At 51.8% G+C, this 14827-nt stretch overlaps 8 protein-coding genes across 8 annotated transcripts, besides 11 other annotated features; all 8 read left to right on the top strand.

The window, feature by feature from the left end:
- Positions 1-101: 101 nt before the first annotated feature.
- Positions 102-126: a microsatellite.
- Positions 127-354: 228 nt separating this feature from the next.
- Positions 355-1167, top strand: TraAM80_02577 (putative dynein heavy chain; the record flags this gene model as incomplete). The annotated part of the gene is made up of 1 exon (XM_029379576.1): positions 355-1167. The coding sequence occupies one exon, from the start codon at positions 355-357 to the stop codon at positions 1165-1167; it is 813 nt and encodes a 270-aa protein (XP_029240567.1).
- A 13-nt stretch (positions 1168-1180) lies between these two features.
- Positions 1181-2374, top strand: TraAM80_02576 (putative dynein heavy chain; the record flags this gene model as incomplete). The annotated part of the gene is made up of 1 exon (XM_029379575.1): positions 1181-2374. One exon carries the CDS (start codon positions 1181-1183, stop codon positions 2372-2374), a length of 1194 nt encoding a protein of 397 aa, XP_029240566.1.
- Positions 2375-2660: 286 nt separating this feature from the next.
- Positions 2661-2732: a sequence feature (A-rich).
- A 376-nt stretch (positions 2733-3108) lies between these two features.
- Positions 3109-3130: a microsatellite.
- A 524-nt stretch (positions 3131-3654) lies between these two features.
- Positions 3655-5187, top strand: TraAM80_02575 (putative amino acid tansporter; the record flags this gene model as incomplete). The annotated part of the gene is made up of 1 exon (XM_029379574.1): positions 3655-5187. The coding sequence occupies one exon, from the start codon at positions 3655-3657 to the stop codon at positions 5185-5187; it is 1533 nt and encodes a 510-aa protein (XP_029240565.1).
- Positions 5188-5389: 202 nt separating this feature from the next.
- Positions 5390-5418: a sequence feature (A-rich).
- A 97-nt stretch (positions 5419-5515) lies between these two features.
- Positions 5516-6508, top strand: TraAM80_02574 (putative ribosome biogenesis protein; the record flags this gene model as incomplete). Its single annotated transcript, XM_029379573.1, has 1 exon — positions 5516-6508. The coding sequence occupies one exon, from the start codon at positions 5516-5518 to the stop codon at positions 6506-6508; it is 993 nt and encodes a 330-aa protein (XP_029240564.1).
- Positions 6509-6790: 282 nt separating this feature from the next.
- Positions 6791-6827: a microsatellite.
- A 12-nt stretch (positions 6828-6839) lies between these two features.
- Positions 6840-6868: a sequence feature (A-rich).
- Positions 6869-6962: 94 nt separating this feature from the next.
- TraAM80_02573 (vasohibin-1) lies at positions 6963-8387 on the top strand (the record flags this gene model as incomplete). The annotated part of the gene is made up of 1 exon (XM_029379572.1): positions 6963-8387. One exon carries the CDS (start codon positions 6963-6965, stop codon positions 8385-8387), a length of 1425 nt encoding a protein of 474 aa, XP_029240563.1.
- An 88-nt stretch (positions 8388-8475) lies between these two features.
- Positions 8476-8494: a microsatellite.
- Positions 8495-8733: 239 nt separating this feature from the next.
- Positions 8734-8761: a microsatellite.
- Positions 8762-9015: 254 nt separating this feature from the next.
- Positions 9016-9027: a sequence feature (A-rich).
- Positions 9028-9050: a microsatellite.
- Positions 9051-9068: a sequence feature (A-rich).
- An 89-nt stretch (positions 9069-9157) lies between these two features.
- Positions 9158-11164, top strand: TraAM80_02572 (ATP-binding cassette protein subfamily D, member 1; the record flags this gene model as incomplete). The annotated part of the gene is made up of 1 exon (XM_029379571.1): positions 9158-11164. One exon carries the CDS (start codon positions 9158-9160, stop codon positions 11162-11164), a length of 2007 nt encoding a protein of 668 aa, XP_029240562.1.
- Positions 11165-11826: 662 nt separating this feature from the next.
- Positions 11827-13467, top strand: TraAM80_02571 (uncharacterized protein; the record flags this gene model as incomplete). Its single annotated transcript, XM_029379570.1, has 1 exon — positions 11827-13467. The coding sequence occupies one exon, from the start codon at positions 11827-11829 to the stop codon at positions 13465-13467; it is 1641 nt and encodes a 546-aa protein (XP_029240561.1).
- A 402-nt stretch (positions 13468-13869) lies between these two features.
- Positions 13870-14826, top strand: TraAM80_02570 (calpain-like cysteine peptidase; the record flags this gene model as incomplete). The annotated part of the gene is made up of 1 exon (XM_029379569.1): positions 13870-14826. A coding segment is annotated over one exon (957 nt), but the record flags the coding sequence as incomplete, so codon positions are not given.
- Position 14827: the final 1 nt, after the last annotated feature.

The following is a 14827-nucleotide window of genomic DNA, read 5'->3' as shown; positions in this document are numbered from 1 at the left end:
TTGCTCCGTCACGCCCCCCCTCCTCCGTAAGGTGAAGGTAGAGATTGTTGCAGCCCCCGCGTGGAGGCAGCGGCAAGCAAGAAGAAGTGCCCAGCGACAATCACCCACACACACACACACACAGACGGGGGTGCGTGGGAGGGGAACGACGGTTGGCGGGAGAAACGCCGGCGTGCACAAGACTCACCCCATCACAGCATCCGCGGTGGAGGCCAACACACACTCATCCATACACCAGGAAGCAGCGTCGCGGAGGAGTGGCACAACGGGAGACGCACCCTGCCTGTGGTAACCCACGGAAGTCACACCACAGCACGAGGAAAAAAAAAGAACGACAAAAATAGGCAAAACGAAATGACCGAAGTGCACAACGAGGAGACGCTGGTATCAAGCTACCCAGTCTCACCAAGGCCTTGGCGGCAGCCCATGTCGTCGCTCTCAACCAACCAGCGGTCGTACTCACAAATGAGCTCGAAGGGAATTTTTGGCGATGAGTCTCCGCTGCTGCTTTCGCCGCTTCCAAAGTACCCCAACCGCCGACGGAGTATCACGTTTGTCGACGAGACGGAGGCAACAGTCCGGGAGGAGCGACCACACTACACTGTGTTTGAGGTCACCAACACACCAGGTGGAACTCTGTCGGAAAGTCCTTCCAGACGGGCCATTCTAAAACCGGCATCAAGAGCCATGAGCAGCACAGATGGGACGACTGCCGGTAACGAGGGCAAGCGTCATGACACCACAGCGCATGCACCGGTAGTGTCCGCGAGATCCCCGATGCCAAAGCGAGCACGCTCCAATAGCCGACAGCGTCGGAACGCACGTCGACGGCAGGCTGAGTTGCAGCATGGGTTTTATGATGATAGTTTTGTAGAGGAGTACGTTCTCAAGGCGAAGAAGGAGATTGAGGGGGAAGAAGAGAAACGGGTGGAGGAAAAGTTGCGGCAGCAGGAAAAGGAGCGCGCGGAGGCCGAAATGAAGGCAGCTCAAGCAACTGTCAAGGATCAACGCGTTGCAACAGGCCAAAGAATATCTTCTTGCTACGGCGAATGCGCGGTGTCTCTCGCCGGTGTGCGCAAGTACGGAACGTGGGGAAAGTGGTGCTGCCTCGCGACCGCGCCTTCATTCCTCAAAGCGGGAGCTCGATCTTATTCAACAAACGGATGACGGGATAGAAGTTATGGGTGAGATGGCACAGCAACACCGGCGGCTACCTCCGTCTGTCAAGCATTCCATGCCGTTAGTGACACAGGTGGAAGAGGAGGGAAAACCGGGCCCACGTAAGCGACTGCAGCAATCTGCATCGAAAAGGGGCGTTCATTCCGAGCCTATTCAGCTAAATGGTCAGGTCGACACAGACGATGATGACGATCAGGAGGAGGAAAGAAATTTGAGCAAACTGAAGCGGGCCAAGCTAGAGCGCATCGTCGCGCGCGTGATAGAGCAACAAGCAAGGCGTCGTCATGGGAAACGCAGCGTGGTGGTCATTGACTGGGACTGCGCTGACTCTGACGAACTGCTCTCGGACGACGCTGAGGGGGGGAAAGGAGAAGATGAAAAAGATGAGGAAACGGTGGCTAGGACACGAGTGGCAGCACGGAGCCGGAAGGGGCCGGTGTCGAAAACCCCCAACCAGGCCGCTTCCATCTCCGTTACTGCACCGTCTGCCACATCAACCACATTGAGGCAGCAGAAGCTGGCTTCTGCTGCCCGCCATGTGGCGGCGCGTGAGCCCTCAACACGAAAACGAAATGCTACCAGCGCAAGCCTTGCGCCAGAGTTGGGGGACTCACTTCTGCTGGAAGAGGACCAGCCGGTCTTGCTCCGCCGTCCCACAACGGGGCGGCGTGTTCCCACTTGCTCCATCCCGTGCCTGTCTGCTGAGCCGGAGGATGATTCCGTGTTTGATCAAGCGGTGGATGTTTCACGCAAACCACCGGGTCGGGGCCCCGCCTCAAAGGCGACACGCCGCAATCGCAAAGCTTCGACGTATGCGCCGGGAACGGCCCCGGCGCCTCATTTTCCTGCTTTGTCTGTTTCTCCTTCAACGGCCACTGTGCAGGTTCCCCGCAGTTTCACTTCCGCTCGACAGGGCTTGCTGGATAACGTCGAGGCATCGGAGGCCCCGCTACCGCAGCCTGTCACTTCACGTCGTCGTAGCCGCGCTGCTTCGGCGGCCTCGAAGCCACCGGCATCAGGGTTTTCGTCCGATGACCCGATGGCTGTGTTCTTTGGCGCGAGCTTCCCCAGCCCATCCAAGTTTGAGGAGATGGTGATGGCTGCGGGTGGTCTTCCGGGTACGCGAGGAGCGGGGCGCGGGCAGCCGAGGCAACCGGCACTTGTTCTGCCCGACTCCATTTCGCGCCGTCGTTAATGAAAGTAGAGCGCACGCAGCCGTGAAAAACGAAACCCAAAAAAAAAGGGGGGGGGAAAACTGCGTCAAATTTTTTGACGCGTGGCGCAGCAAACCCGCATGTGTGCGTCAATAGCGGGTATTTTCATTTTTGTAGTGCCATTTTTGTAGCACCGCCATTTTTTTTTTTTGCTCGTCCCTTTCTCCGCTTTTTTCCCTCTGACTGTATCACTGTTTGCCGGCGGTAAGAAACATATACATACATACATACTTAGAAGCACCAAGCGGGATTTAGATCGTTAGACGCGTTATTATTATTGATTTCGTTGTTGTTGTTGTTTTGTCTTTGTTTCTTTGCTGGGTGGGTTTTGGGTTTTTGAACTGTCCACCCGCCCAACCTCTTATGTTTTACACCGCCGTACACCTCCCGGTGTGAGTGTGCGCGCATGCATGAATGTATGTGTGTCTGTGGGTGCGTAGAAGACGCGATCTACCGCGTTACCCTGCAGGCTTCCTTTTGGTGTGTGTGTGTTGTTTTTTCAAGGCTAAAGAGACTCCAGCGAGCATGCCACACTTCCTCCCTCCTCCTGACTGCTTCTCCGTTCACACGTGTTGGCGCAACGACACGCTCCAGGCTCATCGAGGCCGTATATGATAAAAACAAAAATGCACTAAATCCCGCCAGCAAGGATGAAACGGAGAAGCTTGTCACACACGAGCAATAGAAAGTTGAATGGATAGGGACGCATGAACATGAAAGAAAGTAAGAAATAAAGATATGCGTACTTACCTACACACATAAAAAAAAAAAAAAGATGGACAGTGCGTCAACACTTTGTACCCCATTGAGGGATTGACGTCTGAGGCGAAGAAGGGGAGCATGTTTACGTGGTAAGCAGCGAAGGCGTAGTGGGAGAAGCAACGGGTGAAAGTGCTGGCGGTGGTGGTCTTTGGGGGAAAACAGGAGGTTGTACTTGTATGGCTTTCTCCCTTCATATATATCTAGCTTTAGTCTTGCATCTAGATGATAGAATATTTTTGTTCCCATGCATTTATTTCCTTTTTCCTCTCAGTAGAATGATGATTGCATGGGGGAGGCCTTGTACAGAAGACGTTTTTAGTCTTTTTCTTTTTTATTATTGTTTGTTTGGGGGGTGGGGGGTTGTTTTTATGTTTATTTATTCTTCTATGTGCGTGCCGCTTACAGAATGCGTTTTGTTCTATACATGATATTTCTTTTTTTTCTTTTTTGACCTCGCTCTTGCCCGAGGTAGTGGAAGGAGGAAAAGGGGAGGGGAGCGATGTCGGCGCCGCAGCCGTTGCCTCTGTTGTTGCCAAAGCAGCTCCAGTCTCTTGTTCTGGAAGGTGGAACTGAAATTGTTGTGGAGACGCGACCGGGCGAACAGAGGCGTTTCTTTCTGCACGTTTTTGACGAGGCGGAGCGGGAGGAGGTGGTGCGTGCCCACACGACCTGCAGCAAGATTCATGAACGGATGCTTGCGGACTTGAAATGGGCACGGGTGACGCTATGGAACGATATGCGGCTTCAACAGTACTTGTATAGTCATGACTGGATGACGTGGCCATCGCTCCCAGAGCTATCGAGCATGGTGGATCTTGTGCGATCCGCGAAGGAAACGGACGAGGTTCCTGATTTTGTAGGTGCGAATGCTCTGAAAAAGGCTCTAGACATCATTTCAATGGAGCTGATGTATCCAGGCCTCCATGCCTTAAAGGAAGAGCCTCTTGCGGGGCCGATTATGGCGTTTGGTACGACAAGGGCTGACGGCTGTGTGGTTGGGGATAAGATGCATGCATTGTTAGATGGAGGCGCAGGGAGGCGTCTTGGAAGCTGTGTGTGGGTGTTGGAGCTTAAAACACAGTTCTTTACTCCTGACGAAGCTGTGCGTCTCCCGCTAACGACACGTGTGCGAGAAGAGTGTTTGCGGGTTATGCAGCAGCCGTGCTTGGGCGGTGCTGCAGACTCTGGGGATGCCTGGAAAGCCGTGTTGGCTGCACACCGTCGTCGAAGAGACGAGTTTGGTCTCGGTCTTTTCTGCAGCGTACCAGAAGCGTTGTTGCAGTTTGGTGTAACACCGGGACATTTGGCAAGAACCATGTGCGAGGCGGCGGAGAAGGGGCGTCGTGTCCGCCTGCGCGTTGGTATTTATGTGACTGTTTTGCAGCGAACTGAGGTGTATGCCATTACGCGTGCTCCTTGCCAGGGCGTTGGTGCAGGCGATCAGTTGGAGCTTAAGGCTGCCTTTGAGCGAACGACAGGTCACCGCTACGACGCATGCGAGGAGGCTGGCCTCCTACTACACATAACGGAGAGAGAGACATTGGAGGATGCGCTACGTTTGCGTTTTTTGAGTCCGCTTGCAACCGCGCATGAGATAGCGGGGAACACGCCACTCACTTCGGCGGTACAACTGACGCGCGTTGTGGTGCGGTACAATCCCTTTGCTCTTCTGCATGGCCCACGGGTGGTGGGTGCATTTCCCGAGAACTCCGGCGTTCGCGGGGCGTTGTCAGAACTACTATTTTCGCGTGAGGGCTCCGCGCCTGCTGCTGCGCCTTCGCCCGGCGACCAGACCACGACGGCGACGGCGGCTACGATGGCCTCTGCGACACTTACCGGGGAACAGCTTCGCCGTGCTTTGGATGAGGCGGTGTTTAAGACCCTTTCTCTGGAACCCATGAAGAAAGCAGTCCTGAGCGCGCACGGAAACATGGCGAGGTTTCGACGCCTAGCGAACTTTGAGGCTCTTCTGAAAGATTCGTTAAAGCGTAATGCTGAGTACAGAGGGAGTAAATATTACTTGAGGGAGTGACGCACACCACGTCGTGTTTGTGTGCTGCTGTTTTTGTAGTCCTTTGCACGCTCTCTCTGCCCCCGTTGTCGGCGCAGCACTGTCATCACCTTTTCTTCCTTTACCTCCTTCGGCGGTGGCGTCGTTTGAGGTGTGCATCAGCCGCTACTGTATTGCGTTCCCTTTCCACGTTGAAGTCGGGTTTCTGTGTGTTGCTCTTCTCTTTTCGTTTTTTTTGTTTTTTTTGTTTTTGCTCCCCCACGCGTTTATTTGCGCTGGGTCGGCGCACAGTAGTAGTAACGAGATCGCGGAGGCGAAGGCAGGCAGAGAAGCGGGGAGAGCGTAGGCAATGGGAAAGGGCGCGCGGTCGAAGCGCAGCCTTCGCGGCCCGGTGAAGAGGCAGCACGCACCGCAGCACCGGGCCGCAGAGGTGGACCCCACCCTTGTCGAGTTGTACCGCAACACCAGACAACCCGTGAAGAAGAGCCAACTTTTTGAGAAGCTGCGGGAACAAACAAAGGACGCCAAGCGGGTCCGGCGCGAGGCGCGGGAGAAGGAGCGAAGGCAGTTGCATGAAAATGCCCCGGCGAAGGCGATTCCAAAGACGAAGGAACGCCTGCGTCGCCCGGATGTCACAATAGTTGAGAACAAGAACGATGCTGAGATCGTGCGTGATGAGGCGGACGACGAGTTTGCCGCCTTCTACCAGGAGGGACGAAAACCCGCCATTCTTATCACGACTGGCGAGCGTCCGTGCTTCCGCACCAAGCAGTTTGTGAAGGAGGCGCTGTGGCTGTTTCCAAACTCTACCTACCGCCCCCGCAAGGACTACACCCTGAAGGAGATTACGCAGTTTTGCATCAATCGAGAGTTCACTGACCTCGTCGTCATCACGGATCGACTGAAGGAACCGCACAATCTCATCGTCTCGCACCTCCCAGAGGGGCCCACGGCGGCGTTTCGCGTGTCAAACTTCATGACGCATGCGCAGTTGAAAGATCCTGCCCCGCGCACGGAGCACTACCCCGAGCTTATCTTCAAGAACTTTGACACGCGCCTCGGTCGTCGCATTCACCGCATGTTGGAATGCCTCTTCCCCGCTACACGGGACTACGCCGGGCGCGCGGTAGCGACATTTCACAACCAGCGTGATTATATTTTTATGCGCACGCACCGCTACATATTTGATAGTCTTGAAGCTGTACGCATCCAGGAGATGGGGCCTCGGTTTACGCTGCGACTGCTATCTCTGCAGTCAGGCACCTTTGACACCCAGTTTGGGGAGTACGAGTGGTTCCGCAAGAAGGAGCATGACGCAGACAAGCTTGAGTGGTACATCTAACACGTGAACGTATTTTTTTTTGTTGTTATTGGGTAAAAGTTTCAATCGTGTAACAATCTGGATGAGGCAGGAGCAGGGAAAACACACGCATACGCAAGGTTCATTTTATATTTATCTGTCTATACACTGTCTATCCCACATGGTAGAATGAGTATCATATGTTGGGTTTTCCACTAACTGTCTGTTGTACAGGCAGCAACAATGAAGGAAGAGAGTAAAAGGCGAAGAAATACATACATATTATATGTATATGTGTTGCTAACTGCTTTTCTGTTGCCTCTTTATAAATGTATAAATATATATATATATATATATATATTTCTGTTCCCCGTTTTTTTTCCATTTCTTTTTTCTTTTTTTCCCCCCGCTTTTTCTTCTGTAGAGAAGGGCCTCAGTGCGTCGGGCAGGCTCTCTCCCTGTCCCCATCTTTCTTCTCTCTTCCCTCGCCGTCGTGATGTCGCTGGACAAGGTACGAGCAGTCGTGGAACATCTCGCCGCCATCAACCCGTACGCAAACGCGAAGGATCTGCCCGAGGTTCCTCGCCCCGAGGAATTTTCTATTCCGCGCCAGCTGCCGTCACTGCAGCAGCTACCTTACGTGCAGAATGTTCTCAATACGCTCTCCTACAATTTTCTTCCACGGACTTTTTTCTGCTTGGAGAAGCACCGCTCACTGGACAGTATAATGATTACCTCCAAAGAGATACTCTCAGAGGCGCTTCCAATCCGTTGTCTGGAGGCCACCTTTGTGGGTCTCTACCTCACACATGGTATGAAGGGCGTGGACCGCATCCCGCTTTCCTTCAAGTCTCGCGCAAAAAGGAGAACGTACCATCACATTGTCCTTGTCATTCGATGCGACGGCCTGTACGGGGCGCTGGGCCTTAGTCGAAAATTGACTCTCATGGACAAGCCAGTGGTGTTCAGTAGCTTGTTTGATCTCATTATGGAATACAAGTTTCAGTACGAGGCCATTGGACACCAGCTTGTAGATTTCAAATTGGGCCTTTGTGTGAGCCATGAGATGCACTCGCGAAAGGCGCCGTGCTGGCGCTACATTGCGGTAAGTTTCACGAATTCGAGTGTACTGGAATCTTTGGCGTCGCAGCGCGTGAGTGACGAGGCACCAGCAGACGAGGGAGGGCGAAAGATACCGGAGGTGGGCGGCGTCGGCGAGCTGCATCTGTTGGCGGAGGTCGCACAGCTGTTAGCGCACTACGCGGGGCTAGTGAGATCCATCTCGGCCCATTACGAAAGACGCGCCGTTCCTTTTATCCACGGATCCATGCTGGACTCGTCCCCCATCAGCCTGAGGGACCTCCACGAAATGGAGGAGGCGGTGGCGCATCAGGAGAATTTGCGACGCTTAGAAGCCGTGCACGACGGGCGCTTGCCGTGTCCTTCTGTTGAATTGGATACAAAAAAGCGCGCCGCCTCCCGCTCCGTCTCAAAGAAGCGCTATGGACCCAACTGGACAGCCTTCTCGAACACTGCGCGACCAGCCGCCGCAAAAAGCTCCACTGTGCGGAATAAGGGGACTGCGATAAAGAGCATCCCTGTTGGACGCCTGCGACAAGAGCAACAGTCATTGCCGCAGCGAATGCAGAAGGAGGAGCTGCAGCAGCTGCCACTAGTCATGGAGCACACTCCGTCACTTCTTTTCTCAGACACTGCAAGTGGGAAGCTGAATAGTAGTGGGAGTAGTACACAGCAGGGTGAAGGCAATAGTTTTACCTTCTCTGGAGGAAGTGGGCTCCCCCTTATTGAAGCTAGAGACAGCGAATTTGTTTCGTTGGCTGATTCACATGGCGGCGGTTGGGAGGCGTTATTCGTTCCACGCCATGAGTTAAAGGATGTGGGTTTTTTCAACTTGCCGTAGACAGTGGTGAACGTCATGGTTGTGTAGCATGCGACAGAAATTCTTTTGGGAACGAATGAAACAAAGCTTGAATGACTTTTCCACTTAGTTTTTTTTTTTTTTTTATTGTGATGGTTCTGATGATTAGCCGTGTTATTTGAATTTTGGTGGTTGTCTTTGAGTTTTACTCTGATTATTGTTTCCGTATCCCTTCTTCCTGGTTATTTTGATCTCCCTGTCCTCTCTTTATCTCTCTACAATACACTACTCTTCGCGCTGCAGGGAGAGGGGGTAACTGCAATAGAGTGAGTGACGGATACAGGGGGGAGGAAATGAAGAAAGGAAAGAGCGGAAGAATGTACCGTTTTGTGTGTATGTGTATGTGTGTGTGTTTGAAGCAAACTCTCCTGTGACACTCTGAGACCGCGGCAGAACACTCAGAAAGAGCGTGGACTGAGTAGAGCTTGCCCCATTTGTTTTTGTGTCACCGCTTAGTTGATGCTTCATGTATTATTCCTTTCTTTCCATTGCGTGCATGGTGTCAGCTGCCTCCAAACCATGCGTCCATTTCCTCTTTTTTTTTAGAAAAAAATTTCACTTGTTTTTTCCTTTTTAATGCGCTACATGCATGTACACGTTTTCTCATAAATTGACTTTAATCTTTTTTTTGTTTTTTGTTTTTTTCCTTCACTTTTAGTCTTTCTAACAACGTTTGTGGTTGCTTGTTCTCGTCGAACCCTCCTCCCACCCCTCTGCGTACGATACTCTGGGCGGAGACGAGATTAAATAAAATGTTAGGCTTTGAAGTGGTAAAGGCCTTGCGTGACCGAGGCATTGTTGTCAGCGGAACGCTGGCCTTCCTGATCTGTGTCCTGGTTCAGCGTGCGAAGCTGCACCAGTATGATGCGGCCATCGTTGACATCCGCACACCAGACGATACGCAAGTCACACGCTTATTTTTGAAGGATTTTTTTCACGTCGCGAGACTTGCGTTGCCTACGGTGTGGTGCAAGGAATTTTTTGGTACCCTTGTGTTTGTAACGCTCTTCTTGCTGAAGTCCATTCTGCATGTTGCACAATTTAACGCCAATGGGCACCTTTTGCAGGCCATTGTCGGTGGCACTGCAGAGGACCAGGTGAAAAGGTTTTTTAATGCACTGCTCCTGCGTGCGGCGGTGTCGATGATGTGCGCGGTCTGTAGCAGTTCTGTGGAACACCTGCGACCGTGGCTTGTCGCCTGCTTCCGTGAGCGCCTCAGCCACCTATTTCAACGGCGCTTCTACAGTCGCCTTATATACTACCAGGCGAATGTATTGGACACGCGGCTTGAGGCGGCCGACACGGCTATTGCGACGTACTCTGCAGAGTTTGCTGAACACTTTGCTGAGCTGCCGTACTATTTTATCCTTCCTTTCTTTGAGTGCGCAGCCTCTATGGTGGCGCTAACTCGTCAGGTTGGCGGAAAAGCAGCGGCGATGGCGTCTGTTGTTGTCGCGATTTCTGTTTTGGTGCTGCAGCAGCTCTCGCCCGCGTTTGGCCGTATCCACGCTCTGCTACTTTCCAGGGAGGACAGTTACCGTCGCATGCTGACAACCAGTTTGAATAATGTGGAGCCTATTGCACTGCACAACGGTGGTCGCTACACCCGGCGACAGCTTGATAAGCAACTCGGAAAATTGAAGCGCGCACTGGACCAATTTGCTCTCGCAAAGGGGCACTTCGAGCTGTTGGAGATTTCCTTCTCTTCTTTTTTGCAGGCCATTTCTGGCGTTGTCATATTCCGTGGTGTCCAGCAGAAGAAAATGAAAGAAATGAGTGATGTCTATGTGACGATGCAATACATGCAGGATTTAATTGAAAACGTAAAGAGTTTTGTGGTGAATTTCCGTGAGATTTCACACTTGTCAACATTTACGACGAAATTGGCGGAGTTTGACACGACCCTGACGAGCATTGCACAGGGATGCTTTGTGCGTTCTAGAAATGCTTCATCAGAATCTGGTTCTGGTCCCCAGTCTCCTACGGATTACACAGGTGTCAATTACATTGTCCGCCCGGTGGGAGTGAAGGAGTTTACCCTTTTTTCTTTTAACCATGTAAAACTCACAACACCAGTGGGACGCCCACTCTATAACGACCTCGACCTTGAAATACGGAGTGACCAGGACTGGGTTCTGTTGGGAGAAAATGGTTGTGGCAAGACGTCCCTGCTTCGTATGATTTCTGGGCTTTGGCCACCCACTGCAGGAAAGTACTCAATGGAGCAAAGTGTGAGGCTTCTCTTTGCCCCCCAGTACAGTTACATGGTGCCACAATGTACTTTGCTTGAGCAAGTGCGTTTTCCAAGAATTGAGTCTACGGTGAGTGCAAAGGAGTTGGTGGCTTTTAAAGAGGCTCTTCGGCTTTCCGGAGCACGCTCCGTGATTGAGCTCCTCGGCGGCCTCGAAAGCTCTTACATCGGGCTGGATCCGAGGACGGCCGATGAAACGTACGATTGGGACTCCCTCAGTGGTGGGCAAAAGCAACGCATCAGCATGGCACGCGTGTTCTATAGGGTGCTGACGATGGATCGCAGCCAGGAAACCCCTGTGGCTCTTCTGGATGAGTCAACGTCCATGATGGATGAGACAGAGCAGGAGGTTTTACGCAACCTTCGCAGACTCAATGTTCGCATGGTCTCCGTGACACACCGTGAGGAGGTGATAATGCACCACACCCACGCACTGCAGGTGCAACCCGGGGGTCGTTGGACAGCAACGCGTGTGGCAACACATGTGGATATTGGCCATAATTCGTAAATAGACTCTCGAGTTGGAGTTACTTACTTCATTGGAGACTTTTGGGAGCCTAATGGTCATGTGAGATTACACTGGTTTCTTCCGTTACCCTGATTGCGTTACATACATGCTTTGCACCAACCTTATTAAAACTTTACTTATTGGCAGATGTTTTCTAAACTTGTGCTCCCCCTCCCCCCTTCTGTGCTTCTGCTACAAGCAACGACTTCGATGAGCTGTACTGTGAGTGAGGAGGCCCACAGTAACAGTATCTACTGAATCAAAGAGCAAATTGGAAAAAAGGAAGAAACAGAAAAATAAAGATAAGCAATAAGGAAGGAATGGATCCATAGCAAAAACAAAAGCAAAAACGAAAAACTATGCAAACGATTCCATGCATCAGAGAACGAGAGAGAGAAAGAGGGTGATGTTGATATAATGGGGAAGATGGGCAGATCACTTGTTTCCATCTCCATCTGTGTGCATGTATGATTAATATTCAGTTGATGTTCTTTTTGAGAGTCTGCAATGGAGGAGTGCTCCGTTTTCACGTGTCTGTGTATGTTTGTGTTTGTGGTAAACGAACTGCGAACAAATGCCTTTAATTAATGTTTTTTTTCTTTTCCTTTTTTCTTTACAACCTCCTCTACCCCCGCTGCACAACGACACTGAAAGAATGTGGTATGGACGGACGTTGTGGATTTTGGCTTCTCGTTGAGCACTCTGCCCATTTCAGCTTTCGCGCCGAGAAACCCATCACGGTTGGATCCATTCATCTTGAGCTCACCCCGAAGGCGAAGGAGGAAAATAAAAAGGTGGGAGAAGAAGCAGCAGAGGCGTCGAACAATAAATATCTTTTGTGGGCAAGATGTGTGCCGACGATTACTGTTGGTGATCACGTGTTTTGCGACCACCCGCCATGTGTGATGGCATCCTTTTCTGTAGGGTCGGATGGGGCTGCAACGACACCACCTCTCAGGTGGGAAATTGGTGAGAAGGCCGTTGTTTACGTGTGTCTAACACGGCTCTCTGAAACACCAGACACATTCCCAGGGTTTAGTGCGCACTCACCCTTACACACCGCAAATGGTGATGACGATGTTATTCCGGAAGCGGAAACAAAGACTTCACTGCAGCTTGCATTGGATTCTATGTACAATGTCACCATCACACTCATCGGGGTAATGGAGGGGTGGGAAGTTCAAAAGACAATATGGCGACCGTTACTTTGCTTTCGTTGGTTTGAGTTGCAGAGGCATATTCGTGAAGCCACAGTGCCTTTTATGCCCCTTGAAAAGCAAGCCAGGAAGCGTCATCGTGCGGAATTACAAAGGAGGCGGATGATCACTGGGGATGTCCGGGAGGCTTCTGCTGTCTCGTCGTGTGGAAATTATGTTTTGTGGCGTGACAGGACGTTGGGGTTGCGGCGCGAATTAATCACGTATCATAGGGTTTACACTCCAGCGAATAACGAGAAGCGCGTTCGCGTTCGCAAGTTCCCGCATCGGTTTGCAGACATTGTGGGTGAGATTCCATTTGGAAGTTTTGTTGAGGCTATTGGCCGTCAGATGGATTCATACACTAAAGAGGAGTACGCCTTGTTGGTTCTTTCTGGCACATCTGAGGCGGCTACTGTGGCAGAGGCGTATCAGCTGCAGTGCATCGAACCTAACAAGTGGATATGGGGCTGGTCGAAAATTGTCTCCAGCAGCGGTCTCACACTCCTGGTGGAAGTGATGGACACAACAAGGGCGTCGTTGCCGGATCAGGGGTGTGTGGAGCGGCTGAAGGAACCAACGTACTACACTTCCGTACGTGAGGAGCGCAGTGTGCGTATCCGAAGTGGGCCCTCACTGAGTGCTAACGTTGAGGGGCACCTTGAGCCAAACGAGGTGAAGCTTGCAATCGCCATACATCAGTGTCCGCACTCCGACGGTGGCAACTCGGCGCCGTTGCAGCAGCACTTTGTGGAGTGGGAGGAGGGTGGCTTCTCGTTGCTACGCAACAACGACCGGGTGTATTTGGTGCCCGTGCATCTTCAAGTACAGCCGCGCCGCTTCCCCGTTTGCCCACGCCCGTCACCAAGTTCACCTGAGATAATTGCACTGCAGCGAAGGCGCCGCCGGAACGTGTCACCTGCTAACACGCCAAATACACCAGCGGGGGCAACCACACCATCACCGGAGCTCTTGAGTCCTGCTAATATTCCGGAAGCGGTTGCTGAGGGCTTAAAGACGGGAATTGTTCGCCTAGAGGATCTGCCGAAAATTAGCCTCAATGGAAGTCCCACGCATTCGTCCTCTTCTTCGGAACTCCCCTATTAGCCCGCCTATCACCTTCGTCTAAGTGCTTTCTTAATATGAGTTCTATGACCCTCATAACAAACGAAGAATAAGGTTCCGCAACCTTTAAACAACGTCCATAAAGGTCTTCCATGCGTGTCAACAGCATTGACTCCTGCACACGTGATCGCCCCTTTCCTGTTGACGCAGCTCCAGCTGTATTTATTTGTTTTATTTCCTATCATCAACCTTCATTTTTTACGCTTTTTGTTTTATTTATTTTCCATTGTATTCCGCGAACACTAATTATTACCCTCTACCGTGGAGGTTTAAAGAAAGGGAGTAGGGAACAAAAATATTTAAACTGTTCCATCATAGTCTTTTTTGGTTTGTTTTTTAGTTCTGCTAGATAGGCACCTTTTGCAGCAAATGACGGCTGCGGTTATGGCTGAACTCCCCGACAGCGACAAGGTGTTTAGGGACACCGCTTTTATGGACAAAAACAAGCACATCTCTAACAAATGGATTCGGATTGCCGAACTGTACCCCGACGGCATCCACGAGCCTCTTCTTCCACGGGCATTATCCCGTGAGCAGTTTGGGCAGGGCAATCACTATGAATGCTTTATGCTTACCACCCTGTCCACCCTGGTGCGTTTCCCCAGCGTCATCCAGAACTGCTTTGTCTCCAATCACGTTCGACGGGATGGGCGTTACACGTTCAAGTTTTTTCGCGGCAAGGAGTGGGAAAAGGTGGAGATTGATGACTACATCCCCCTCGAGAATGACGGAGAGCTTTACATTCGTTCGCCCACCCGACACTGGTGGCCCCTGCTCCTGGAAAAGGCATACGCGAAATTCTACACCAGCTACGATAATCTTGAGGGCTGCACCCTGCAGGAGGCGTACTACGACCTGACTGGCAACCCCGTGCTCAACATTCCCATTGACGCGCAGGTCGCCAAGGCCGCTGGGGCTGACGTAATGGAGGGCCACTACTGGCTGGACCTGGCGCAGAAGATCCAGTCTGGACAGTTTGTGGCCTCTGTATTGACGAGGGATATGGAGGGTGAGAATATGGGCATTCAGAGCGAGCAGCACTACGGTGTCCTTGAGATCTTTTCGATGACAGGCACGTCGTCAGTGGAGGACATTGTCATCCACCTACACAACCCCTTTGAGGATGAGGAGTTCCGCTATACCGGCCCCTTGAACAGCAAGGACTCACGGTGGACGTCCAAGCTACGTGCCAAGTACAAAGTGGATGACGAACGCTCCATCTTTCTCCCACTCAACAACTTCCTGAAGATTATGAATTCCATGCAGCTGTGTTATATTTCCACAATAGATGGTGACGCTACGTACTTTGATGACGAATGGAAGGCGAGACCGCTGGCGGCAA

The sequence above is a fragment of the Trypanosoma rangeli genome (genome assembly GCF_003719475.1).
Source record: "Trypanosoma rangeli strain AM80 chromosome Unknown Tra_15.4_contig_00060, whole genome shotgun sequence".
Lineage (NCBI taxonomy): Eukaryota > Euglenozoa > Kinetoplastea > Trypanosomatida > Trypanosomatidae > Trypanosoma > Trypanosoma rangeli.
The sequence above is the reverse complement of the archived record's forward strand: the minus strand, read 5'-3'. Positions and strand labels throughout refer to the sequence as shown.